Source organism: Haliaeetus leucocephalus, unplaced genomic scaffold (genome assembly GCF_000737465.1).
Source record: "Haliaeetus leucocephalus isolate CR32 unplaced genomic scaffold, Haliaeetus_leucocephalus-4.0 Scaffold953, whole genome shotgun sequence".
In the NCBI taxonomy this organism is placed as follows: Eukaryota; Metazoa; Chordata; class Aves; order Accipitriformes; family Accipitridae; genus Haliaeetus; species Haliaeetus leucocephalus.
In genome coordinates this window covers 938,591-966,500 of record NW_010973389.1, presented here as the reverse complement: position 1 = coordinate 966,500, position 27,910 = coordinate 938,591, and the positions used below count along the sequence as shown (strand labels likewise).

The following is a 27,910-nucleotide window of genomic DNA, read 5'->3' as shown; positions in this document are numbered from 1 at the left end:
TGATTCTGTGATTCTTCTGATTAGGACAGATGAGGAGAAAGCAACTGCACTTCTGTCTAGATTAATTCTGGTGTTTAGAAACAGATGTTTTTGTTCAAGATTCTTGACTGCTTGTTCAGTTTTGGGGCATGTTAAAGAGATTGCTTCTCAGATTATGTTTTATTTTCATATGAGTGGCAGCCTTCCCAGGGATTATACATTTATACAGACAGATACTTCACTTTTCGTGAGTCTTAGTTTAGTTATCCTTTTTCTTTTTTTAAATGCAGTTGTTTGAAAGCCCGCTTGTATCCTCTACGTGCTTTCTTTTCCAGGATATGCAATTGGGTGTCTTGCTCTGTCCCACTGTCCCAGATGTTGGGAGGATGATTTGTCCTGCTCTAAGTGGTTATTTCTACTCTGAAAACAGTTAATAAAATGATATGCAATAGAGTTAAAATAGTTTAATTTAAATGTTTGGTTACTTTTTACATTAATTTTTAATTTACTATTTAAATTTTATATTTTTATATGGAAGTTATTTTGCATATTATCAGACTTTAAGAATCCACTATACTATGGATAGTCTAAGATAATGTGCGCAGGGATTAAGATGCAGCTACAGCTGGGTTGTTACAAGATAAGAGAATGGTGATTTAAGTTTAAAACCTAGTATGAAGGTGTAGGTTGCTGTGTTTTTGTATTGGTTCACAGTTAAGAAGTTGGGAGATAGGAAGAATCTAGAAAAAATAGTTCCTGTAAAGGTTAACATGTTGTCTCTATTATAATTTATTCAATACATTATTAGTTAGATATTCCCTTTATAATATATAGCAGAAATAATTTTGTTCCCAAGCAGAAGTTGGAAGGCAGAACCATTTCTTACGTTTTGAAGCTTCTTTTTTTTTCTTGAGAATTGTCTGCGTCTCATTGATGAAGAAACTGTTAGTAAGTGACTGAAACTCTTAAAATGCACTGTCACTGATTAGATTTAAAATAATTGATCTTTAAATATTTTAATACACAGGCCAAAACACTACGAAAATTAATCCAACAAACATTTCGACAATTTGCCAACCTCAATAGAGAAGAAAGTATTTTGAAATTCTTTGAGATCCTCTCTCCGGTGTACAGATTTGACAAGGAATGCTTCAAGTGTGCTCTCGGTGTAAGTAGAGGAATGTGGCAGTCACCATGCATGCTGTAGTTATGAGTCTGGTTTTGCTCAGTTCTGCAACTAATTGCTTACTTAGTTCCTGTTTTGATGTAGAGATGATTGGATTTCATTAACAACAAAATATATTTATTGATTTGATTTAGAACTTTCTCAGTTGACTGTTATAAAAACACCATTCATTAGTACGGTAAGAATTGTACATTATTAAATATTTTTATTGGTGCTTCGTTTGTGAAAGTCATGCAATTTTTAAGTTGGTTTTGTGAGGAAATGAGTCTTCTCAGCTTCTTCTGGTTGTAAATTTTCCTCTAATGCCTTTTAATCTCTACCAGTTTCAAAAAAAATGTTGAGAAAGGGCCTTAAGTCTGCAAGCTTTGTGAAAATAGACACTCAAGTAGAAATGAGAACATGAACAGCAGTGTCCATGAGAAAAGAGGAAGTACAGGAAATATATAGTTCTCATGTAGACCTATGATAAAACACATGGAAATGCATTTTTGAGTAGCAGAGATCCCCAGGAAACCAGTCCTGAGGAGTTTTGCTACTTACAGAATTACTTGATTTTAATATATTTTGAATTGTTTGAAGAGTTTAAAACCATCTAGAGATTAATTACTAAACCCTGTAATTATAACGTTGGAGGATAGTGTTCCATACATAGCAAGGTCTTGTCTTACTGTTGAAATTCTGTCCTGTGTTTCTCCTTCAATTCTGAAGTCAAGCTGGATTATCTCAGTGGAACTGGCAATTGGCCCAGAAGAAGGAATCAGTTACCTTACAGACAAGGGTGCAAATGTAAGTCTACTTCTGTTTTCTCAGTTACTGTCTTAACAACCATGACCTGTTGTGAACTGAACTTCACACAGAGGGGAATTGCAAGTCTAATCTTTGAGTTAAACACAGAAGAACTGGGAAATTCAGCATACACAGCTGTTACTCAGATACTAACTCATGATTTGGGATCAGAGAAGATGCAGTTGGGTTAAGTGGAGAAACATTGTCAACTTTAGTACTGAATTTGTTGGCTTTTGTACCCAGCGAAGTGCTCACTTGCAGAATTTGAAGCGTAAGTGGTGACTTTAACAATGAAACATGAAAATTACTCTAAATCATTCTCCTCTTTCTTGTTTAATCAGTTAGTGTTTAGCATTTGTGCAGTCATTGCTGGTTTATTTGCTTTACTTCATACCCTTAATAGCCTTTTCATTGCCTGATATTGACTGTATTACAGTATTTCCTGTACACCTCTGTGGTGCAAGGAAGTTATGTTCAGACAGGTTGTTCTAGCAAAATGTTTGGGACCTTTACAGTCATGAATTAAGTTGAGCCTATGTCCAGCTTCTATTGAAATTAATTCAAAGGTAGTGAGAAGGTTTGGAGATCAGGAATGCATAGCCAGCTAAGAATATACCTTTTACAGCAGTCTGGAGGTACGTTAAGTATGCTGTGAGTGCAGGTTCCATGTGGTTAACCTGTTGAGTTTTCTGTCTTGACCTCCAAGACTTGTTTCCACTGTGTGGTTTAGCCTGTGCCTGCAGTTACTCAACACTGACCTCTGTAGGCAAACTTGGTGCTTGGTTTCATTTTGCAAATACTGTGGATATTTGTATATGTTGTTATCCAAAGCCTAACGAAACTGTAGGAGGAAGCGGGAACAGATTTCTGCAGGTATAATTTAGAGATCAAAGTCTACATGTGCTTTTGCGGTATCAGGAATAAAGGCAAAGTATTTTGCTGTAATTTTGAAATTTTCCCCACTTTTTCTATTGCCTTTCTGCAGCCAACTCATCTAGCAGACTTTAATCAAGTGCAGACTATTCAGTATTCAAACAGTGAAGACAAGGACAGAAAAGGGATGTTGCAACTCAAGATAGCAGGTGCACCTGAGGTAGGATATTGACAGTTGTGATAAACTTAGTAGCTTTGGTTTTCCTACACTTAATGAAGATATTCTGTATATCATACATTTGTTCTTGTCTGTAACTTCTTTCTGGATTTTTCTACTGTCAGTGTAATTATGATATACTAGACGTATACTTTTGTGCCTGCATGTTTAAGCTGGGCACTGCCTATCTGTGTATGTGTACAAAGACTTCAGTTACTGTTAAACTCTTGCTCCTCCTATACTTACAGCCAGTGCATTATATTTTAACATTTTGCATTCTGGGCATTCTGCAGTTTCTTGATTTTTCTTGTTCTTTAAGGGGAAAGGGAAGTTAAGTGTGAGCAGTCGTCATTATGCTACTCAGATATTTTTGTTTTTAAAATAGATTTAGGGCTCAGTACATGTTCTAAGTTTTGCATCTGGTGCTTGTAGACTTTGATATTTGTAAAAGAAGCTTAATTGACAAATACGAGCCCTCAAGTGCAACTTGATAGTAGCCTGTGTATGTGTATGATGCTATGTCCTAAAGAGGAAAATGAGCAATTTCACTTTTGTGAAAAGGGGAAATATGAAAGAGGGAAAATTTGTTCCCTCATATTACATGGAGGCAAAGCTGGAAGGGAAGTCAAATTTTTTTGCTTGGTCTTTTCTAATGCACTGGAAAACAGTCACGGTGGTAGGGAAGGATTGAGGGCAAGTTGGCAACTCTGTGCAGAGGATGATGAATGTTGGTGGTATTAAGATTAATAGCTTGTCTGTATGTCTCATCTCTTTTTCCACTGTCCATCTTTTTTTTTTATCCTTTTTGAAATTGGGAAGGTTACTTTTTAGGGCAAAGAATAAATTGCCGCAAAAGGGTGGAAAAAAGACACCGCCTGTAAAAGCTTTAAGGAATAAGCAGCTTCAGAATTGTCATGATTATAGCCATAAAAGTCATAGCAGTTGTAAGGAACAGTGGTTGACTGAAAGTTTAGCTAGCAGGCCACTTAATAAGCCCAGATTAATATTACATTTGGGTGGAGGGTATTATCAGTGGTGCTTTTGAACCTTGTGTTTTAAATTTTCTACATAAAAAGTAAAGCAAGAATCTGGTTGTTTTTTGCTCACCCACATTTTTCTGTTTACTGTTTGCAAGTGTTTGTAAAGTTCTGATGCAATGACGCAGCTGTTCTACTCAGTGTTTGCAACTACAATAATACCTCTTTGTTGGTGCCTTGTGTTTTTCCTTCTTTAGCCTCTGACAGTGACAGCACCATCCTTAACCATTGCAGAGAATATGGCTGACTTGATAGACGGATATTGCCGACTGGTGAATGGAGCTACGCAATCTTTTATTATCAGGCCACAGAAAGGTAAGGAGGTGTTTCATTCTGGTAGTTACTATGCTCATATCTACTGATAGCTTATTTTGGACTTGAATAGAAGACACAAGGTAGCAGCAAAACCCTCATTTGGAGGCTCTTGTCTTTCACGGGGGAACCGTAGGTATTTTTGTTATGAGAAGCACTGATAGTAAATGTCACTCCATCAAAAATTACTCAATGGCTGATAATTGAGACTGGTTTTCAGTAATCACTGCTTTACACTATTCTAAACTTAACTAGCAGAAATAAATTGTATTACAGGCACTCCTAACAGGGACATGTTATCTTGAAATGTGATTCCCTGATACACAAGTGGAAGTTCAGAGAGGCTGGTTAGTATGCATGTGGATAAGGTTCTGACTGGTGATAATTTTTAAAAATTTCTGCCTTCCTCCTAGATACTCAAAACATCTCTGTTTGAAAAAAAAAAAAAACAAACCCAAACTTTGAGAGAAGTCTCATGAGCTTTTCTCATAAAATACACTAAAGCAGAGATGCTTTTTGTAGTGTTGATCGGTTGTTTCTGTGGCAACCCACAAGCTGGAAGCAGTGAGACAAGGGTGGAGGTACACCTAGCTTTAAAGAGAGAATTTTAATCAAATTTCATTCAGTTTTTTTCTAATTTCAGACACCTCTAATTATTGAAAAACATCCAAGCAAAGCTGCTTCAGAATGGAAATTTCTGTCCTCCTGTACTAATCTTTACTCGTGGAAATTAAACCAACTTCTTTGGTTTCTAAAACAATGAATAAATTATTTCCTTCTTCTCTATTTCTACTACAAGAAAGTACACAAACTATCCCAGAAGCTCTCCAATCTGAAGCTGAGTGCCTTTTTAGCCACATTTTTGCTTTTTTGTGCCACTGGTTTTCCCTGGTCTGTAGTTGTTCAAATGGGGTAACATTATTAACATAGTTCAGGTCTTTCCCAGGTCCATATATAGCATCCTGCCTGTGCATGGCAGAAAAAAACCCCAAACTGAAACTTGGTCATTCAGTAGTGGAAAAATGTGATTGTAGGGTGTTAGATGTTTTGATAGCACTTAGTAATTGTTCACATTTTTTTTAAACTTGCATGTTTGTTTGTTATTTCTGACCTGTAGCGTGTGACTGACCTTTAGCTCCAATATTAGCAGCTTTGTTAGAATTTGTGTTAGTCATGCAACCTTATCTCCATACAAAGGAAAATCTTGCCTCAACACAAACTCTGCTCTTATAGCCAACCTGGTGCACAACTCGGTGATGATGAACCATTGGCACCAAAATTTGACACCGAAAGGATAAGCTAGCATCAGTGATAATGCTAGTTTATTCTAAAAATAAAATAGGCATCACAAACCAAGGTTTTAATTTCACTAGACTAGTCCATACCTGTGGGTGATTGTCTTTCGTGCCTCTTCTTTTCTGAAAAATCATGGTTTGGGGTTTATTAACAATCCTTGTTATTCACTCGTAAAACTTTCCTTCTAATATGCAGTGGATTGGCTGGTTTTCAGCCTGAACTATAGTAGACAAAGCTGAGCTTCTAAAACTTTTTGGTATCTTAACACATTACCTTTCCCCACCTCTCAGTCATACTAAGTTAATGGATAGCTCCGACTGTCCTCTACTTTTTCTTTAGAGACATACATGTAGAGTATGTCCAATTCTTGCCACTTCTGCACTGGTAGTATTTCAGAAATTCGGTCCATTCAGTCTACATTGCTAGTGCTATTATCGGCTTGTTCCTCTGCTACTAGAATGGCTTTTCTTACCTGTACATAAATAAATGCTCTTAAGTCCACAAAATACTACTGCCTCACGATTTCCAATTCTGTCACTCACAACAGCAACTGCAGCCAGTCAAGGCCTTCATCAAGTCTTAGTTCTGTTCGTCCAGTGTGCAAGCTTCTAGGGCTGTGCATTGTGGCACTGATTGTGCTCCAGCCACGTGTGTTTCCATTTCTCAGCTAAACTCTGCTCTGCTGTCCTCTGCTGTTCTTGCCCAAGCAAGGGAGCAGCTCCCAGTCAAAATCTCTACAGGTTTTACCATGTCCTCTTTGATACTTACTTGTTTCATGATGCATACAAGTAGCTGCCATCTAAGTTTAGCAGGGCACGTGGGTCCTAACTTACTGCTGTAGGTGGCAATAAAAATTCACCCACTCTATTTGTAGTTTTTCTTTCTAATTCTTGTCTTCCTCTAACCTGACTTGCTTATCATTCAACTGTTGCATCTTCTAGACTCACTAAGCTCTGTGAAGGGCGAGATTTCTGATTTTTCTGTGTTGCACAAGTATGCCTTGCCCTGTGGTTTGCTGGTAGGCATGAACGCAAAATAAATCAATGCATTTAATGGAGTGTGTTTATTGTGTGATATTCTTATTGGTGTATTTTAACACGGAGCAAATGAGCAGTGATTGAGTTAAAAGAACGCTATATAGCACTTTGGGAACACTCCTCTTTATGCAAACATGAAGAGAATCCCTCCAGTTAAAATAAATTGTACAGTTCTTTTGTCTGAGGTTTCTTTTTTCGAAGTTCATAGCAGTACTCAACATATTAATTAAACATTTCGTAGGAGAGCTGTCCCCACCATGATCTGCATTCCCGGATCCCTCCCACAGTGAGCTTTGATTATATAAGGCACATCAGAAACAAATCATGTAGCAACTCTCGATCCAACAGATGTGTTTTCTCCCCTCTTTGAGCTTTCCCATCACCTCTTTGTTGTAAATTTGCATGTTTATTGCAACTCTCCTCATAAATTAGCCTTCTTGATTACTAAAAGAACCTGTGTTTTTATGATATTATCTCTCTCGCTATCCATTAATGATCCAGTTTCTCTTAATTTGGTGAGAACACTTGGTAATGTTTAAGACCTGGATAGTACTTGGCATATTTCCATTCAGTTTGTTTTATTTTTCATAAATATTTTGGTATACAGGTCCCTTTAGACCAATGTGGAAACTTTAAACTTCATATTTGTGTTTCCATTATCACACTTAACTCTTACAGGCAAAGAGCAGAAACGAAGCAATGGATAAAAACTTAAATTGCTATTAAGTGGCTATTTACTGACTGGACTGTGCACTAAGTAGCTTCCCTGTCATCTTAAGTCTAGTGGCTGAATTTTGTATCTATTAATCACTTTAAACAAGCTTTATAGGTAATGCAGAATTGTCAAAGCTCTTATAAAAGGCTAAAAAGACTTAGGAAAAAAACACCTGAGCAACTGAAATAGTTATCTGATTGTCATTCCTTTATACCAAAACTCACCTTTACATTGAAACATTCCCTTTAAATCTGAAAGTATTACAGCTAAATGAAAACTCAGAATTTTGAGTTTCAAAATACCAAAATTAAATAATCCATTAATTTCTCCAAATAATTGTTTTCTGTTTTCACACAAATTAACCATGAGCACTGTTTTCATTTTAATGGAATGGCAGCATGTATTCTAATTCTTACGATAATGTTATCACTTTGACTAATTTGACCCCTCACTGATTTTGCTTTCACAATAATTTCAATCAGGTGAGGACAGTTTACATTGTGGTAAATCAAAATACTTGAGAGTTCTTTTCACATCTCCTGGAGCCAGGTGTTACGGGACTGGTGGAAGGTACTGAGCGTACGTGCCAAGGTTTTGGTAGCAGCGGGGCTGCAGGGGTGGCCACTGCAGGAACAGACCAGGGGTTGCCCTGTGCCGGTCACAGCTCTCTCCGCACCATTCCACCCCTTGCCTCTGTGACACACACACGTGATAATTCTCATTAAAATACACATTCATCACACATCTTTAGGACTTTCACTTATATCAACAAAAATTCCCAACATCCGAATCTAAAGTATCATCATCACAAAAGAAAAAAAAAGAAAAAAAGAACAGTATATACACAATAAAACTCTCCTTGTCCCATCACTGCTTTATGACAATACATTGCCAACACCAGCATCCAAGCTCCCCACAATTATTGCACTCCCTGTCTTGACTTTTGGCGGCTGTCTCTTTCAATTACTGTTGCTGCCTTGAACTCCTGAAACCCCATGTTGGGCACCAAAAAGGTGGGTTAGCCCTGGCCAGCAGCCAACCTCAGCTGCTTCCTCACTCCCCCTCCTCAGCAGGACAGGGGGAGAAAATAGGATGAGAAAATACATGGGTTGAGATAAAGGCAGGGAGATCACTTAACAGTTGCCAACATAGGCAAACCAGACTCGAGTGGAGGAAAATTACTTTATTACCAATTGAAATAGATTTAGGTAGTGAGAAACAAAGACAAAATTTGAGCAACACCTTCCCCCTACTTCCTTCCCCTCCCCCCTGTTTTTCCCATTCCCACCTTCACCCCTTCCCTCCTGACTCGTGTCCCCCCGAGGGGCGGCACAGGGGCTGGGGCCGGGGGTTGCGGTGGGTCCCCCCCAGCCCCTCTGGGCTGCTCCTCCCTCCTCCCACGTCTCCCTGCTCCAGCGCGGGCCCTTCCCCGGGCTGCAGTCCTTCAGGGACAACCTGCTCCCGCCCGGGCTCTCTGTGGCTGCCACTCGGAGCTGGCTGTGTCCTGCAGCTCCTGCTGCTAGTGCCTGGGCATGGACACCCCAGTACAATCATGCATATCCCGTTTTTTTAACTGAATACGGAATTGGGCAAAATGTTGTGGGTTTCAACTTGTGAAAAACAACATATGCTTTTACTGTGATGCTGTTAGTAATGAATTTTGACTTCAGACCTAAAAGGGTACTAATGAATGTTTCGTTATTTTATTTGGGATATAAGCTGTAAACGGATGAGCACCAACTTGGGAAACCCTGCCTGAAGTGAGCAGTTTGTATCTAGAGAGCACGTAGGCGTCGTATAAGATCAGCTTTGATATGCCATTTCGACAGTAGTCCCATGCAGATGGATTTTTCTTGAACATATGAAGCATTGTGGCCCTGCAAGGGTTATGAAATCATTCACTGATGTTTCTGAAGGCCCCAAATATGATGCTGATGTGCTTCACATGCAAAAGAACCCAAAGGAAATGAAAGTTCCATCTTTAGAATATAGTTTGGATAGTATGCAGTTAACACATGATGGAGCTACATATTGAAGAGCAGGGAAAATTATTTTGAATAGCTGCTTATTAATTGTGCATCCGTTATCTTGCTTTAAAAATATGGAATGAAGTTAACTGTGCAATTTAGTAAAGTTATTTTAATACAGAGATTTGTATATTTGTATCACTTTTTAAATCTTGAAAAACAACAGGCTGCAAGTATGTTTCACCAGTAACGTGTGATTGATTCATCAGCAACATCTAAACCATTAAATCCATTGATAAATGTAGGAGCAGTGTTGGAATAACTAGCAGTAGCAGCATAACTTGCTGTAAACTAGAACACAGGATGATTTCACAAATAATGACTGACAGCTGATGTAGATATCGGGTGGAATTTAAGGTTCTTTTGAGTGTTCTTCACAACCCTAGGGAGGCCTGCATAGTAGCAGGCAAGACTCTTCTGCCAGTTTCTCCAAGCCTGATGTCTTTTGTCCAGTTTCATCCAGTGTGAACCCTCTACTGCCCATTACAGTCTCTCTGTTTTGGTTACCTACCCCCCAGTCTTTTATTGCTAGGCTGTCATCTTTATGCCTTTGATCTCATACTTGTCACTCCACATTGCCTCTAAGGATCTTTGCCTTTTATTTCCTTCCCTAAAAGGTATCATTTACCGTAACATACCACAATACCTGTATCTTCCACCTCATGCTTCTTGTATAATCTTGCTGTTCTTCCTCTGCCCTCCAATTTCAGGGCTCTAGTCACTTTGCCAAGCTGCTGCAGGTCATCTTCCAAATCACAGCTTCTTGTTTCCCTTCTTTCCTGCATCTTCCTTTTCAACACCTGCAATCAGACAGATCAAAACAGACATAGGTTGGTGAGCCAAATTATCTTCTACCTTTAGACAGCAAAAAATATTGTAACAAAATACTGTAGTTTGCCATGGTCAGCATGGCTTCTGAGTATCAGGCATTTCTCTACTCAGTCCCATAGTACACAAAGGTGAGATTGTACTTTACTTCTGTAATGTCTGGAAATTTCGGAAATTTTAATGCAGCATAAAAGCAAACTAGAATTTACGTAATTTTGTGTAAACAGTATATGTCACCAGTTTCTAAAAGTGTGACTGTTCTGTTTTCTCTCGGGTCACTTTATCAGTGCTACAGTGATTTAGAGAGTGCAGCCCATTTTAATTGCCCACCTTGTCCCCTTCCCTGCATATTTCAATCTACTGTACATCGTTGGTGTTTTACTAAAGGATTAGTCACTTCCCTATCATCCTTCCCCACATGGATACCAAGTGTCTTATCAAATACAATAGGGAAAAAAAACCTTGAATACGTACATCCAAGCTTTACTACACAATACCATTATCAAAGAAAGACTGGCAAGGATTTGAAAATAGTTTACAAAAAGCTAACTTCATCTCAGGCCACTAAGTTTTACTATTGTATAACGTCAACCAAATGTGAAATCAGTATGATAAGTTACGCGGTTGAAAGATTTATTTTAGCTGTGTTACGTGGAAGTCCCAAGTTGTCTTCAGTTGTTTTATTCATATGTTAGTACTTAGCGCATCTTGGAGATAAAACAAAAGCATTTCTTACTAGAGAGATGAGATACTGTCATACCTTCTGCAAGTGATTTATCGGAGTTATTTGTTAAGAATAAAAAAGAACTTCCGTATTCTGTATATGTTGTTCTCTCAGACAAGAGTTTGCCAAAAGGTCTGTATCACTGCTTAGAAGGACTTGTGTTGATATGCTGCTCTTAATATATGTATAGAACAGTCTTTTGAATCAACATAAGTTTTCCTGAGAGATTGTGATGATTATTGTTTCAGGCATTTATATATTGCATATTGAGAGAGGTTATTTGGAAACTTGAAAAAATTTTAATCCTGTTTTCTTCTTGTTCACACAGAAGGCGAAAGAGCTTTACCATCTATACCAAAGTAAGTTTTATGCTTTCTTTTTAAAAAAAAAATTTTTTTGAAAAATAGTTTTGCTTAAGTGATGCTTTAGGACTTTTTATATGTGCTTAATTTTTATTGTTGCTTTTGGGTTCTAGGACAAATAGCAGGCCGTGATTTGGGGCCATGGGGCATAAATGACTGACAGCAGTATTAAACTGTAAAGGTACCAGAAATAAAATCTGAGCAAAAAAGTGCATAATGCATTGATCATATTTGACAGTAACAGAAGAAGGATGTTTTGGAAAAGAATTGACTGGGATTCAGGCTATTTATTTTGAGTCCATGAGTAAATTTAATTATAAGAGTGATGCTAAACAGTTTTTGAATTCTGGTTTCAATCTGTGAGTCAGTCTATGCTCTTGTTTTTCCTATTTGCCCCCTTTTCTGCTTATGTGAAATACGGAAAATACTTTTTTTCTCTCATAAATCTGTCATGTCACCTTTTGTTAATAATATTTCCGTAATAGGGCCAGTCTGAGTTGGGATCTTTAGATTCAATGCAATAAAGAATAACATTTACATAACAAATACCTTTTAATCTATTTTTTTAAATATAGTAATGTAGAAAAATTCTTCTCTGATAGTAATTGTGGATTTGTAGAAAGTGCTAATCTATTTCAGGCAAATGGAGTTGCCTTTTTTCCTCTGGCTAGTTTTATGGTGATACTGTATCCAAGGTATGCTGAGACATGCTGTCTTAAAATTCTTATAAAGTATGCTAAGTTACCTCTCTGCATGTTTCTCCTTCCCAAACTTTAAGATAAATAAAAAAAGATTTCTGATTTGGCTCTGTTTGAACAAAGAATACTTCTTACGTTGTTGATAGTCCATAACGCAGAGGTAGGCAAGCCTATTAATTCTTCCTGATGATTCTCTACACTCCTGCTGTCAGTGGCTAGGTCTCCATCCTATCTGGCAAGTTGTGATGGTCGTCTCTCCTTTGCATGTGCAGTTTCTTATTATGGCCTCCTAAACTTCAGTCCTTTAACTAAGCCACTTTTTTTTTCCTTTTTTACAATCTGACTGCTTTCTCTATAGCCATAGTCAGACCCAGTTTAAAGCCACATCTCATCAGATTGTTTTCCTTGAACCCTGTTGGGCAGTGTCACCAGTATCCAGTAGCAGGAGATAACTGTTGAAAGACTAAATGAAATTTAGCAGTTTGTAGTGTCTTATCTCTTCCTTTTTCCTTTGGGACACAGGGACTGTACCTACTTTGACCCAGCCACCTCATTCTGTTTCTTCCTTGATTCCTGGGAGGAGTCTAGCATAATAATAATAATTAGTAGTAGTAGTAATAGTAGTAGTAGTAGTATTCGTATTATTACTACTACTACTACTTTTTTAACTGTTCAGTGGAGTATGGAACACAATGTGTTCCTGAACCTGCAAAAAACTAGCCACTTAGATACTAGTGGTTGCTCCTCCTTCTCGGGTCCTGCTGCAGTCCTCACTAGCCAGGTAGCTTTCTCATGGTGCAGAGAGAGAGGAGTTAAAATGCAGGGAGGAAAAGGACGTGAAAGTTGAGGCTGGAAGCAGTAGAATTGGTAAACTTAGTGTGCACTCTTATGGAAGAGGAAAATTTGTTTTTACTTAAATAGATACAACTGAGAAACACAAAATAATTTTCTAATTACATAAATTTTATCCTTATTTTATTTGTAAGGATTTCTGGGATAAAATAAGGTTTGAAGGAAAAGCTTCTTCCCATTTTTGGGACAGTTTACCAAAACTGAATTTGTACACTTGAGTCTGTTTAAACAAGAGCACCACATATGCTCTTAGGCTGGCAGCAGAGGAATGGGCTTTTGTTGAATATATAAAACTACTAGGCAACACCCATCTTGCATCTGGAAAGATGTGCCTTTGCCAGATGAAATTCCAGATACCTGAAAGAACAAACTGCAGTACTCTTGCTGTCCTACCATTAAAATCATGTTTATATATGTACATGAAAAAAAAATTTAGAAGAATTCATTGGAATTTCTGTTCCTAATTAATAAATATAGCTAATTAAATTTAATTGTTTTTCTTAATTTACTTGGTGTGTAAATCAAATGAAAGTTGTACAGGGGAAGTCATTTACAAACAAAAACTCAATTCATACTTTATTTCCAGTAAATAATATAGACAGTAGCAGCACCATCAAATTACGTACATTGACAAAGTTCAGACATGCACAGATTGTTCTTAAAAGTTTGTAAAAGTTAGGTTTTCTTTTTTTTTTGTTGAAATTTGCTGTCATTGTGAATCAATACGCTAATTAAAACTGTAATGCAATCTCTCTGCTCTTACTCCCCTAGATGGGATTGAAATGGTAGATTCCTTTCTGACTTTTCTCCCCCTCAAAATCTGTCACTGTGGGAAATGGATTGGCCCTGCTAATTACAGTAGGTGCCCTGTTAGGATGAATTCCCAGTGTATGTGACCGTGAAGAATGTACAGCATTCAGCGATTCCAACCTCTGTTTTACAGGCTGGCCAACAATGAGAAGCAAGGAGTAAGGTCACATGCAGTCTCTGTGTCAGGTAAGGCTCATAAAAAAAATTGCAAGTTTATTTATAAAGCTAGCAGATGTTTAGGTGGATTTTTCACTCGCAGTTAACTCACTTCTTGCTGCATGGCTGTTGACTTTCCCAAAACCATAGCTGTGCTGCCTTCGTAGTGCAGTTTCTAAAGAGAAACTTTTTGCAGCTATCCTACGTAGTGTCACTTGTGAGAGCAGCCATATCTGTGCAGTAATGAAGGGCCAGAATACTTCAAAGCAAAGCTCCTTGTCAATATTTTCACTTAGCTTAGTAATGAAGTAGAATATTGTGGGCTAGAACTTAAATTACCTGAGTATGTGTTAATTATGAAGGAGCAACTTTGAAAAGTGAAAATAGGCAATTAAATATTAATCATCGCTTTTCAGAAAGAAGAAACTTAATAGCTGGTTTTTTGTAGCTGCTGTTTAGATCAAAGCACTTAATTTTTGCTATTGAAAATCACAAGTTAATTGAAGGATGAGCATGTGAGATAATACATGTTGTTTCTATAGCTTATAGGCTTCTGAGTTTTATGTTAGTTACTGTGGGGTTTTTTAAGTTTCTTTACTTGAGAGAGAACATTTTTCTTTTACAGAATCTTAGAACAAATCCTTTTGAGGGATTGATTCAGTGTATTAGTAGAAAATAAATTTCTAAATCTTTATACATAATACTTATTAAGGAGATTTCTCAACGCAAAAGTGTATTAATATTATGGTATGTTCCTACAGATTTCTAGTATTTGGCCACGAACTTCAGGGACCCATACTGTGACCCAGTGGAGTGTACACCCCTGACTTACAGGGAGGTTACAGCCCCACTTTAACATTTATGTGAGCGCTTAGTAGCACATATTCATAAAACCGACATACTTCATACAAGAAGGAGGGAAGAAATGTAGATGTTTGATTGATTTCCTACTTTTCAAATTCCTTTCCCCACCCTTAACCTTTTTTTAAAGATGTTTGATATTTACCCCTTGGCATAGGAAGGCTAAGTAAACAGACCTTGCACAAGAAAATAGATGAGAGGATCTGGAATTAAAATGTCTATCAAACTGCAGAGGTGTAATAGAGCTTCATCAGTTACTGTTACCTCTCAGAGTCAAATAGCAGCTCTTCTTCCTTCAGTACCTATCAAGCAAGCACGGTAGATAAGGTAGATGAAGCATGGTCAGCGTTCTTGCCTGTGTGGCTCATTTTAGTTGTTAGAAAAAGTTGAAAGTTCTTAAGTGATTAATGCTGTGGTTTTTAATCACTCCACTCACGCAAAAAAAGCTAATCCTCGGGACAAAAAAGTCATACTCCCCTGCCACCTCAAATTTTCACCCTTTCAATTTTTCTAAGAGTGCTGATATACTTTTACTTTTAAAAGCAGTAATAAACGCTTGCTTCATGATCCTTTATTGCTGCCACTTTGACTTTGCAAATTTAGGTGTCTTTTGCTTGATGCATTATGTCTGAAGTACTCGTGTCTCAGAGCACAACTCACTTCTCTGCTTTTTTGAAGTAGTGTTTTGCTATTGATGTAGGGAAGTTAGTTGTAATACCACATAGTTCTGGCATTTAGGGAGTCACACAAAGGTGAATGATGGGCAAATGAGAGCTTTGCTGTAGCACCACAGAAGAGACAGAAGTAGCAATGCTGGAGATGAGCTGGTTGTTCAAGTCAATGTCACGGAAGCTGTAAGGTGCAAAGCTGGCTTTTGACGCCATAAGCAAAAGAATAAAATTAAACCAGAAGATGTCCTTCCCTTTCTTTCTAATAGCAAAATCAAAACCAATTAGGTATTTTTCTTGTATTGTAGTAAGGTTTTATATCTTCTCACAATGAAATCATTGTGCTTAATGCTTGTTTTTTATACCGTCTTACAAACCACTGGAAACAGTGACATAATACTGGAGTGATTCAAGCCATTGCATTTATTATTCAGTCTCAAGGGTTTGTTGTTCTTTTAATATAATAAGAGTACATAGAACACAGATATACTTTTTTTGTTGTTGGGGTTTTTTGCCCCAAGATTATTTGAAATGCATTGAGTGTGGCATGGATGTCAGTATATTTAAACCACAGACAGATTGTTGAGATGAAGTTGCATCATAAGGGTTTTTCCTCGGGAGGTGCTTTCTGTAAAAATCTGAGTCCCCAAAGGAATCAACTTCTTATAAATGAACTAATACTTCATGTAGATGTGAAGAAGTGTCACTCCTGTTGTCACATGTAACTGATACATCAGTATGGTACAACACAGGCAACAGATGTACATAATGTTCAGTTAACCCAAGAGTTACAGGTCAGCAGAGTCTGACAGCTGACAGCATCCAGTGCAAAGCCGGCTGTGGGTGATGCTATCTTGGTTTGCAGAATAAGAGCTTTTCTCTGGTGACATTTAAATGACTTGGAGCTAAGGGCTTCAAACAAGACGAGCTTTTATAACTTACTGACAGCTGTAACGTCCTTCACGCCTTTGATGGTTTAAATCATAAATTAACTCTGCCATTTGTTTTCAGTGAGATTGCTCCCATTTGTTTAGACCTCTCCCGATGCTAAAGCTAAATAGCAAAAATCTGAGATAGACATTCGGCAGGAAAATTAAGCAGTCAGACATATTTATAGTATTAACGCCCTTAGTTCTAAAGGAAGGCTTCACAGTGAATTCCCCACCACAATTTGGGGAAACCAGCAATAGCCGAAAACCAGTGTGGAACACAGTTTGGTGGTCTAAAAGTTCAGGTGTTTGTCTGAAGTTTTGTAGGTTTAAAAATGAGCCTGTTAATGAAAGACGCCTTGTCTGTCTTTCTGCAATATTTCTGGTCTAGTGAAGTGAAAACTTGTTCTTTCCAAGTATTTCAATATTCCAAAGCATACAAAGATAGAAGGTTTTTAAATACTTTTTTTTTTTTCTCTCTAAATAAAGGCCTTTTCAAACTAGTGAAGGGTGAAGTTGGTTTCAGGAATCCAAAGCAGCAGATTGCTGGACCTGGGAGCCAAGATGTGTTTTCTTACGGGTGTGTGCCACTGAACCAGGTTTCACCACACACCTCTTACTGCATGCTTCTGTTCCTGTTTCTTCTGGTATTATTTGTCTGCCTGCCTTCTCCAAATTATATGTTCCTTGCAGTGAGCACTGTCTTTCACTGTGTGCAAGTAAGATGCCTGTGAGATTTCCCCCCATTTTTTAAAGCATAGTAATAATTCTATCCCTCATTTTACATTTGCGTGTGTGTAGGTTTATAAATAAATATAAATAACAAGCCCAATTAAATGAGTTGGATTTTAGATTTCTTTGGTATACATTTGATGTTTTCGTTTCAGTTGCAGTGATTCACCAGAATCAATGAGTGTTTTAGCTAATAGGTAGATAGTTCCAACTTTTGTCTCCTTCTCCCTCTACTTCTGTGTTTACATTAAAAAAGAATTCTATGTATTTAGCCAAGAGTGTACACTCAGGAAACAGTAAGGCTAAACTATTTGCTCTGTGCAAATAGTATATCAAATTTGTAAGCAGCAGCATACCAGTTTACTGTAATTTTATTGACTAGATTTCCTGCTGTTTTGCTTGGAGTCACCATGTTAAAATGCTCTACTCTAGTCTACAGGAACTTGTTTTGGCCAGCAGTTTGTTTTGAAATAGCAAGCATTAGCCTTAGTAAGGTGATGCATATATTTCCTGATACACATATTTCCAAAAATAATAATTTACCTAGTCAATTATATAGTATAAAAAGTTCTTTATAAAATGAAATCAATAAAGCTGTAGTGTGCTTGCTCCCTTTTTGCATAAATTCTTTCTGACACAGAGTTCTTTGGCTTCTTCTGCCCCATCCTTGCTTACATAAATATGACTAGGAAGAATAAATATGCTTTTGCATCCCTTGACTAAGTCCTTTGCACTAGAGAATTCTGTGGATGTAAATTTTTTTAATCATAGCTCAAACGTTACTTTACATGTAGTGCTACAGAATATGACATTTCAGACTGACTTGTTTCAGCGAGTATTGAACAAGCAGAGTATTGAACAAGTCTTGGCAATGTTAGGTTCTTGACATTGTTAGGTTTACAGTTGGACTTAAAGATCTTTAAGGGTCTTTTCCAACCTAAATGATTTTGTGATTCTAAGCAGTTACTCTTGGCATTTGGATATTCAGGTACTGCTGAATAAAATAACGTGTTTGTGGGGAGGGAGCTCTGACTGGAAAGATGACAGTAAGGAAGAAGATGAGACATACTGCCGGAGCCAGTACAAGGCATGTGCCTGAAGGGGTTTTTTAGGGCCTGCCACAGGGTTGGTCTTGGTTCCAAGTGGGTGCTGGTTTTGCAGCTTTAGTGTGTGCTTACTTGGTGAAGGAAATTGAAAGGTATTTAAAAATATGAACGCTGTTTTAGATGTTAAAGCAGGCTGTTCAAGCCATCTATGTAACAGACCCCAGGACACACACCTTTAATAGGGAAATAGATACCTTAAAGAGAAATTTGTTTGTCATCTTGTTCCCTAGCTGGCATGGCTGTTGTTACTAACACAAGTAGCATTTTAAAGTAAAAAGGGGTGTAGCTCTAAGTGCATGGTAATACAATGGCATAAGTTTCTAATAATGCTGTCGTGCCATTGTCTCTCTGTAGGGGGGGAAAATTGTTTGCTTATTGTGACTCTGTAAGAAATTATAACTGCACCCCATGGTTTAGATATATCCAGTAACAATTCCTGCAAAGGAGAAATCGGGTCTCTTGGAGAGAGCTTCCTTACAGGAACTGAAGGATTTTAGCATCCTGAAAGAGGGGCTTCTCAGCAAGTTTCCAGGTTCTGCCTTAGAATCACTGATTTAGAGTATGATATCATTACACTTAAATCGCATGCTGTGGTTAACTCCTGATCATGGCGGTGAAGTGGCATGAAAGTTCTCTAAGGTGCTACTTATGAGCAGATCCTGTTTGAACTAATTGCGAATTTAGTCATACCACTGAGCTGAAATTTCAATTTGAATGAAAAAAATTCTCTTTTGAAGGAGATAAGCATGATTTAAGTGAGATTTTAGCATGCAGAAAAAAATTATATGGTATAGTTAATCTGTGAGAGAGAATTCCAGTAGGTTACCTAGAACAAATGGAAATATAGCAGGAGCCAAATGTCAAAACACAACAAACAGGAGAGAAAAAAAATAATAAATATATTCACCTGATTTCAGTATTATAACACTTTAAAATGTTCTTAATGAAGGAGATGTCAGCATATGAAAGGGCCCGCATGTACAGGTGAGTGATGCGGGCTGATCACAAGCAAAGCTGTGAGCAAGGGGAGAAAGACGAATACAATTTTATTGAATCACTTCTGCTTGCAAAGCACAGTGCATGCTCTGTTTCATGATTCCTGTGCTCAAAATGAAGTTCTGCCCTGCACTCAACTCTGAAACAGTTTCTTGTGTAAGACTTGCATTTCCTAGTTCAATTTGAATTAGTAGGGGAAAAGGGTGTTCTTTGCTTGAGGTTATAAAGTTGTTTGGGTTTTTTTATGTTCATTTTATCAAGTCACTCAAAAAGACAATGCTGAAAAGTGCAAGTAGATTTTTAAGATGAAAAATTGTATCTTGAGTGCTTATGACTGTGTCTGCTAGCTCAGTTATGTTGTACTCTACAGCTCACTTCTGAAAATAAAGACTAAAAGTCTAAGCATAAATTACATAGTTATACATTCAAATTACTAAATAATTAGAGGAATATAAAAGCTCTGTACAGCTGTAGCTCTGCCGTATGGTCACAGGACTGGGAGACATTCAAGCCTAAGGTTTACTGTGGATTAATTTTAAAAACCTTGAGCAGGTCATTAGTCTCCAAGTTCACGAAGGGAGTTACTTGCTTCTTAACTCTCCCAGCTATTCCACTGATTAATAAGATAATATAGTTAAAAATACCCTTAATGCTAGTAAATTACAATATTTCAGATTCCCATCACAGTTGAATAGACCGGTGTTCTTATCTTTTTGTATTTTAGACTGACTAAAATGCTTCTTTTCATGCATAAGACCAGAATGGAGGAGACCAGTGGAGACAGTCTAAACAGATTTCCTCTGTATCAGTGCCTAGGAAGTTACTGCATTGATTTCAGCAGTCTGTGTCGTTGGTTAAAGAGTTCTTCCCCTCCTACACTCTTCCTTTGTGATCCATTCATTTGATTTGAGCAGACACTTTTGCTCTGCTAGTAATGACACTGTCATATGAGTAAAGAAATGTTCCATGAAGTATTAGGTTTGGGAGGTTGTTGTTTATGTCTAAACATATTTGATGTGACAACTGCATAGTACTAATTTGATTTCAAAAGCTTGAAAACAAATAGATTTATTCCTTCTACAGATTTTTTTCAGGGCTTTTCCTCAAACTGGTTTGGGAATGTATGACTAAAATAGAATGGGACATTATCAGTTTCAGCCTTCCAGTGTTGGTTATCTGCTCATACAGTCCTAACGAGGAGCTCCAGTAGTAACTGCCCTCTATCCTGGTCAATTCCTTTCTAACATCGTCTGTTGCATAGCAAGTGATTTGTTCTTTTTATACACAGTAATTTTAGTGAATATTTAGTATTGAGAAGAGGAACTAAATAAAAAAAGAAGTCCAGTGAAGTCTTCAGCAGCATTTCTGAGCTTTATGGGCATTTAGGTAGATGGCAGTGGTGTCCTGGCTGGAAGCTGGTATGGAATGGTGGAAATCTGTAAGTAGAATTCATTTCAAGCAGGTACTCTATAAGGTCCTGAAAAAGCGGTGGAACGTCTGTTTTTTTTAAACTTAGAATCAACTCTTTACCTAAATAAACTTTCTTTTGTAGCTAGACTTGACGATGTGGTAAGTTTAAGACAAAGTAGTCTTCCATTTAGTCTGGCAGAATAGTTGAACAAACTTTATACAATAAATCGTAAAGGCAAATTTTGAAATGCAAAAGACAAGTTGGACTGTGTATCTCAGGGCATCATGACATGTACCTCATGAATTGAAACCACCTTTGTCATTTTGATGCACCCTTCATATGAAATAGGTTAGTTAGGTTTCAGTCAGCTTCTGCTACCCATATATTAATGTGAGAGTAAACAGCATTTCAGCATTTCAAGCTTAAATTAGCTTTGTAGCCTGAGCAGACAGGTCAAGAGTTGAAGCATCTCTTCTCTTTTAGATAGCTTGCATTGCTTCCAGTGACTCTATACCTGTTCTTCTGTTTCAGTATGGAGTATTGGATTCCTTTATTCTCATTTCAATACCTTTTCAGTAGTCTCTTAAAATGGCTCTAGTATTTTTTTTTCTTTTGTTTCATACTATGTCTAAAGCTTTTTATGAATGTTACCTCAGGTTTTTGTTAGAATGATAGTGCTGAAAATTGTGCCGTGTGATGTTAGGAAGATAAATCCCTAGGATTGCAGTAACGTGGTATACATGGAGATACTGATACACTAATTTACTCAATAATTTTGCCCTCCTTGCACCTGTTCTAGTTTTTAGCATTGAATCTGATTAATGTTCTGTCATTTTCAATGACATGTACTTTTTTACAATTGATGAATGATTCCTGTTTGTTTAATCACCCCAGCAGTTTTTTCAATGGTACTTTTTTGCTGTTGAGGATACAATGATAAATATCACCCACTTGTTTCAACTCTGGATTAAAATTGCTGTCTTAGCAAAGAATGGGTTGTACATAGTAGTGTGTTACCCATTAGATTTGCATGCATGAATTTCAACATGCAGCCTCCAGATTGGACAGTGATTGAACACACTTAATACACCTTTAAAAGAATTCTGCACATTATCCCTCAAAATCTGGCCACTAAAAACTGCACAACTGTGTATAAGGTGGTGCTTTTGTGTAAGTATAGCTGCTTTGATGGTTCTTAGGTTTCCAGAATCTATGGCAAATGTGAAGTTATTTTTATTAAAAGGTAATTCTCCTTTTCCACCCTTCCCCTCTCCTCCCACCACTGACTAGTATGCTGTGCCAGTATGCTGCTTCTGTGGTACTGGGCTTCTCTTTTAACACCTGGACCTCCAGCCTGTATAACTCAAGGTGGTTGGACCTCACTCCAGTTTTGACTGTGAAGGACTACCAGGAACAAGACGGAGTTTTTTAGTTGATTGGCTTTTTAAACCACCTCTCACATTTCCTGAGATAGAGGAGAGGGGGAAAAGAGGAAAGCAGAGAGGAGCGAACAAATAACAAGAGAAATAAAAGGAGCAGCTATCCTCAGGTTCTCAGTGTCGTCTTGTGTCCTACTTTCTCACCCTGTGAAATCAGTTGTGGCTTCTTTGTATTTTCTCCTACTCAAAAATCTCTCTCCTCCTGATAACTGCTTTGCTAATTAAATGCAGTAAGGTGACTAGGAGAGGGGACGGTGAGGACAGTACCATGGGGCGTTCACCCGGAGATCCTTGGAGAGCTAGAATGTCAGTTGGCAAGACAGGTCTGCACTGGGGATAAAACTCTAGTGGCAGATTTCAGATCATAAAATATTATGTCAGTGTTGTATTTCAGTGGGACAGAGAAACTGTGTTTTTCCTTGTTCTATGTTACCCTGCTATGTGAAATACTTGTTTTGTGTTAAGTTCTTTTAAGGGTCCAGAAAATCAATACGTCCATGTTTTAAGTCCACTGACTGCCACTTAAATCAGAATTTAGCTATAGCACAGTCTAGTAGAACTTAGATGGGGAGCTTGCAAAAGCAAGTTACGCTTCTGGGATAAAGAGTGTTCTTTGCGTTGTCAGTGGATGGTATCTATAGTTGGCAAAAGCTGACTTTAATAGATTCTAGTCTCACTTTTAAAAATTAAAATAACTTTGCTGTAGAAAGGAATTTGAAGGAAAATACCAAATATGCTTTAGAGTTTCAACAACATTCATATATCCATTTGCGATACAGAATTGTAATGTAAACCTTTACTTTTATGTTCATTCATTGTAGATGTTCTCTCCAGTCTCCTTTCTTTTATTTTCAAATAATTTGTTTCTGTTTTTCTCTTTCCTTTTCTTGCCTCTTTGTAAAGGAGTCAATCACTGTCAGCATAAAGTAAAGAAAGCTAGACGCTTTCTCCCTTTCGTCTTCTGTTCCCATGAGTCGCCGCCTAAGGGTACTGCACTGCTCTTTGTATAGGCTGCCTTATTAACCCAAAAGCTGAATATACTAACTCAGTTACTGTTTTTAAACTACTTTAGCCTCAGGTAAACAGAGTTCCAAGAATAATTTAATGACATTTCTGCTACACCTTTCCTCCTATTGAATTGGATTTTCATGCAGTGTCATTAACTTGCTGGTCCCCATTTTTATGGGGACTTAGTTTTAAGCATCATATTCTACAATGACAAACATATTAATAATTTCATTTGTACAGCTATGCAGCCCCTGTATACCTATGGGGTTTTTGGTTAATATATTTTTACTTCATTCTTGGACCCCTGATACAGCATGCTTATGAATGAAATAGAATAGCAACAATAAGCATCAGCTAAGATCACTTTCATTTAAGTATTGACTACAGTGATGCTTTTGGCTGCATACTGGTTCAGCATTTGGTCTGGACCAGTTTGGCTTTGTTAGGGGTAAGAAGAATTGGAGTAATAGGTGCATTACTTTTACAATGTTAATGCCTATTTTCCTTTTATTTATAAATAATGTCTAAAGTGCATCAGCTTGTGCTGTGGGTATTGGTGTGGAATAGGGCCGCTACCATAAATGTGGAATATGGTGCTCGTTTGAACAGCTTCCCGGTAGAGTTTCTCTGTTTGCCACTTGTTTAAATCTCAGCTTTATGTAACTGCAGTATGCTCTGTATAATTACTAGTTAGATGGTTCCATTTCTTAATCATGTGTTAGTGATAGCACAGGAGTGCATTTCCTTTGAAAGGGTGAACACCAACTCTAGTTATCCAAACTCATAAGTGTGTGTGTAAAGTCAAATTGAACTGACTCATCTGGCTGTAGGATATCTGAAGTATTGACTTAAACCAGAAATTGGCATTTCTTAACAGTGCATTAAAATAGTTCCACTCCCAAATTTAATTTTTGTGTAAATTCATGTTTGAAGGTCATTAACTCTGTTTCATCATACAAGCTTCTTAGAACGTATCTTTGTCCCTTGGGTTTTAGGTGAGAAGTCTTAAATTCTGCTACTTTTCTAGTTTCTCTTGAGTCAGGTATATAATATAACTGCAGTCTGAATACTTTTGGATTACTCATGAATTTAATAGTATATTTTCCCCTCCCCCTTCTCTGTCCCTTCTCTCTCCCCCTCTGTTTTTCTCTCTCCTTGCATGCCACCTGGATCTGCAGATGAAATTAGTGGGGACGGTAATATGTTTTCTAGTCTGTGTGTTACTAACATGCAATATGCAACATTTGTATCCATATACCACTTAACGCACATTTCAGTAATAAATTTTATACAGATTTTAGTATGAAAAAGCAGTCTGCTTTGGACATTAGCCGATAAATATTGTACTTTACAGGCTGTGCAACTAACACTTTCTGCTAAACTGGAATTGGGAAAGGAAAAAACTATTTCAAACATGCAGGGATGTGGTATTGCATGCGTTTGCAATGAGAGTTCTGGCATGATGCAAAGGTTTATAGGTTTGCAAGAGTGTCCATTCAGTTTGATTGAAATGTTTGTATCACAAAATTTTTTTGCTAAGTGGGTAAGATCAATGGATGTAACACGTGAGAACTGAGTCTACTAAGTGATGCTCGAAAGGCATGGTAGCATCAAAGTGCTCTGTAGTCTGCTATGGCTCCTTGCATAAAATGAAGCTATACAAGATAGATTAATGTAGATTGAATACATGAAATATTGATCAGGTTTTGGCTACTCAAACTGCTAATTTTAAAGACAGATTTTAATGTTTTCTTCAAAACGTCGAAACTTATTCTAAAATATTTAACTTGTCCAGACTTGATTTCTTTTTTTCTAAAAAATACTGACTTGCTAGCCTCTGAAAACAAGTTGGGTTTTGGTTGTGGGGTTTTTTTAAAGAGATTTTTAGCTATTTTTTGAAAGGATTCCATCTGATGTTGGAAAAAAATCGAACTGCTGCTACTGATAGTGGTTGTATCTTTATTCTTGTAAGTAGGAGGTACTAAAAGGGCATAAATCAGTATGCAAAGGAAGGCAGTAAGAAGAAATAGAGATAAAGTCTTGTGGCCTTCCTCAGCAAAATGTAAAGGGGTGTATAACTTCTCATCTCCTTTCTCTCTTTCAGCTACAAATCAAAGATAATACTACCCCAGTTTTCTTTCTTTTCTTAAACATTAAAAACTCAAAGGATATTTTTTTCTGTCATAAATTCAGAAATTGTGTTTCAGATACTAACCCTACATAACTTTTTATTGGTGCTTATCTTTTATAAATTACAGGCTCTGCTAAATGGGAAAAAATCATGAAAAGGGGAATTTCAAACAGGTGGTTAAGACCATGGATTAGCTATTATGGATTTAATATCGTAAGATGTTTTTTTTCTACTGTTTAATGAATGCATTTAGATTTAGTAAAGCTCAAATTGGCTCATTCACCTGTACCACCAACAGTGTATCTTTGTCCAAAAGTAACCTATCATTTTGCCATCTTAGAAGAATCTGGGTGAAAGGTGAAAAGGTTCAGTGCTGGTTTTAAAATGTGCAAGAGAGCAGCAGTGATGAGCCCTATTTTTAAATCTTAGTTTTTCTAGACTTACCAAGGGCCTCGAAGATAGAACATCTCCTGGAATCACTTCTTTGTTGCAAGTGCTTAGTTCTTGAGACTGCTATAGCACATCCTTCTTGGTAAAGCAGCCTGGAGAGCCTTGCTGAGCTGAATTTTGCTTTAGGCTCTGTGTGGGTTCTGGAATATCTCTTAGCAGACATAGTCATAGTCTTAGCAGACTTGGTAGTAGTCTCATACTGTGTGACTCTAATCGTGGGCTAAAGACTGCATGTGAGAGAGGTCAGTTATCTTTGTTGCAGAACACTTTCAGCGTATCACTTTAATGCCTTGATTGAATTTTCCTCTAATTCCCAGAAACAATGCCAGACATGTATAGGAATTATTTTTTTAATTCTTAGTATCTGTTCCTCTCCAGAGTGTTAAATGTGTAACAAAAAATATTTGCTTAGTTAATTGCATACATTTAATTTATTTGGATTGACAACTGAAGACCCTTTTAGTTTCAGGATGGTTTTAGGCAATGTATCAAAACAATGTAAAGTGCTCTGCGGTGTTCTGATAATGCTTTTATTATGAACTAATTTCATTAATTTAAAATAGAGAGGTGAACAAGCCAAGCCATTTATCACAGTTTGCAAGGACTGTTCCATAGTCTAGTGTGAAAAATGTTTTGGTTTTTTAAAGACCAGTGTGGCACCAGTTCTAGTTTCCAAGCTTTTTAAATTCTTCTCAAATGTCCTTTTTTTTTACATAGATTAAGAACTTTCTGGTATCCACCAATACTGGCTTGTAACAATAGTTGATATATATCATACTTAACAAAAGTTAAAAGCATCTTACCACAATATTACAAGGAAACAGAGTGATTTATCCCCATCACATTGGTGTCACAATAATGATTTCTTTCAAATGGATGCTTATTTTTTAGATCAAACTTGGGCTTATTTTCTACAAAAACATCAGTTCATAATGTAGGGAGGAAAAAAATACCAAGAAAGAGATTAGTGCCTCTGGAGTATGCTGCCTGTTTAGAATTGTGCACTTTCTTTATAATTTACTGAATTTTCATTAGGTGACTCTGTTTTGCTGTGTCCTAAATAGAAATTGCCTAGGAAAAATTTAAATGGTATAGAATTTCCCAATTCTGTTTTTACAAGACATGGTATATTCCTACAGGAGTTTGAAAGAAAAATAGCTTTAATTTTATTTAAGTAATACGAAGTTTGGATTATTTACTGACTGAAGTGTGTTGAACTTCAAAGGTTATAGACAGCCTGTAGTTTCCTGATTGTTGAATATTCAGTTTGTATGAAAATTAAGCCTCTTGTTTATGTATGTGTGTAATATTTATGAGCCTTGCTCTGGTTTCAGAGGTGGCTTAAGTTGGTTGAACTGAGGGCTGCTGCCAAAAGGGATCATCCCATCCTTCTTTCCAGTCTCACTGTGGCTTTGTACCATTCACTGTTCAGAAATCATACCTCAAGAAATGATGCCGGGGAGCTGTAGGAATAGACATATGCTCCAGGGCAGATGGGGAAAAAAGAGGGAGTAAGTCATGCCTTTCAGAGGTGGCCCAATATGTGATCACCTGAAACCAACCCATGAAAACTGCGTACTGGACTTGAAATTACTCAATTTTGAGAACCTCTCTAAGCATTTAAGGTTGGTGAGGAGAATTTAACAGCCTTGAAGGGAAAACATATCTCACTGTTGTAGACTGGTTTTATGACCCTTGGAGAAATTTGTCTGATCATTAGGAAATGACCTAGACATGCTGGAAGTTGCTCAGAGCAAGAGAAGGACCTTCTGATATGACTTGACACCATTTAAACCATTTTGAGAACAGATAATGTAAAAGTCTTAAATTTTAAACAGAGGAAGAAATATACTGTCATTTTTCTGAAAATTTTAAGATTGTTTTCACACACTGTCCATGAGATGTTGATTCTTGTCAGCAAAACTGGCAGTGAATTTCCACTGAACGAGGAAAATTGAGACTAATACAAGAAAGATGGGTTTAAAGTGAGAGTGTGACTTAAAAGATCTTTATGCTCTAGAAGAGTCTGTGGAAAATAACTTACCTTGCCACACTGACAGTAGGTAAATGCTGCCCTGGAACATCTTTACTGTCTGTTATGCCTGTTTGACATAAAAACCTAGCAAACTATTATTCACACTTTATTGAAGGTAAAGCAATTTGATCTGTTAATAATGTTTTCTCCTTACTGCAGTGGAATTTGCTGTTAAAAAGGTTTTCTTTTTAAGTCAACAGTTTAGATGGGTTTCAATTACAGAACTTAAACTTTTTTGAATATAAATGA

The 27,910-nt window shown here is 37.2% G+C and overlaps 1 protein-coding gene across 2 annotated transcripts in view; it reads left to right on the top strand.

Moving 5' to 3' along the window:
* PTK2 (protein tyrosine kinase 2) overlaps positions 1-27,910 on the top strand; it is a 132,180-nt gene that overhangs the window by 48,683 nt on the left and 55,587 nt on the right. For both annotated transcript variants that reach the window (XM_010584205.1, XM_010584204.1), the window contains exons 7-12: positions 1,007-1,147; positions 1,874-1,951; positions 2,937-3,044; positions 4,276-4,393; positions 11,346-11,376; positions 13,873-13,925. In XM_010584205.1, coding sequence (XP_010582507.1) covers positions 1,007-1,147; positions 1,874-1,951; positions 2,937-3,044; positions 4,276-4,393; positions 11,346-11,376; positions 13,873-13,925 — 529 coding nt within the window. The remainder of the gene's footprint in view (positions 1-1,006; positions 1,148-1,873; positions 1,952-2,936; positions 3,045-4,275; positions 4,394-11,345; positions 11,377-13,872; positions 13,926-27,910) is intronic.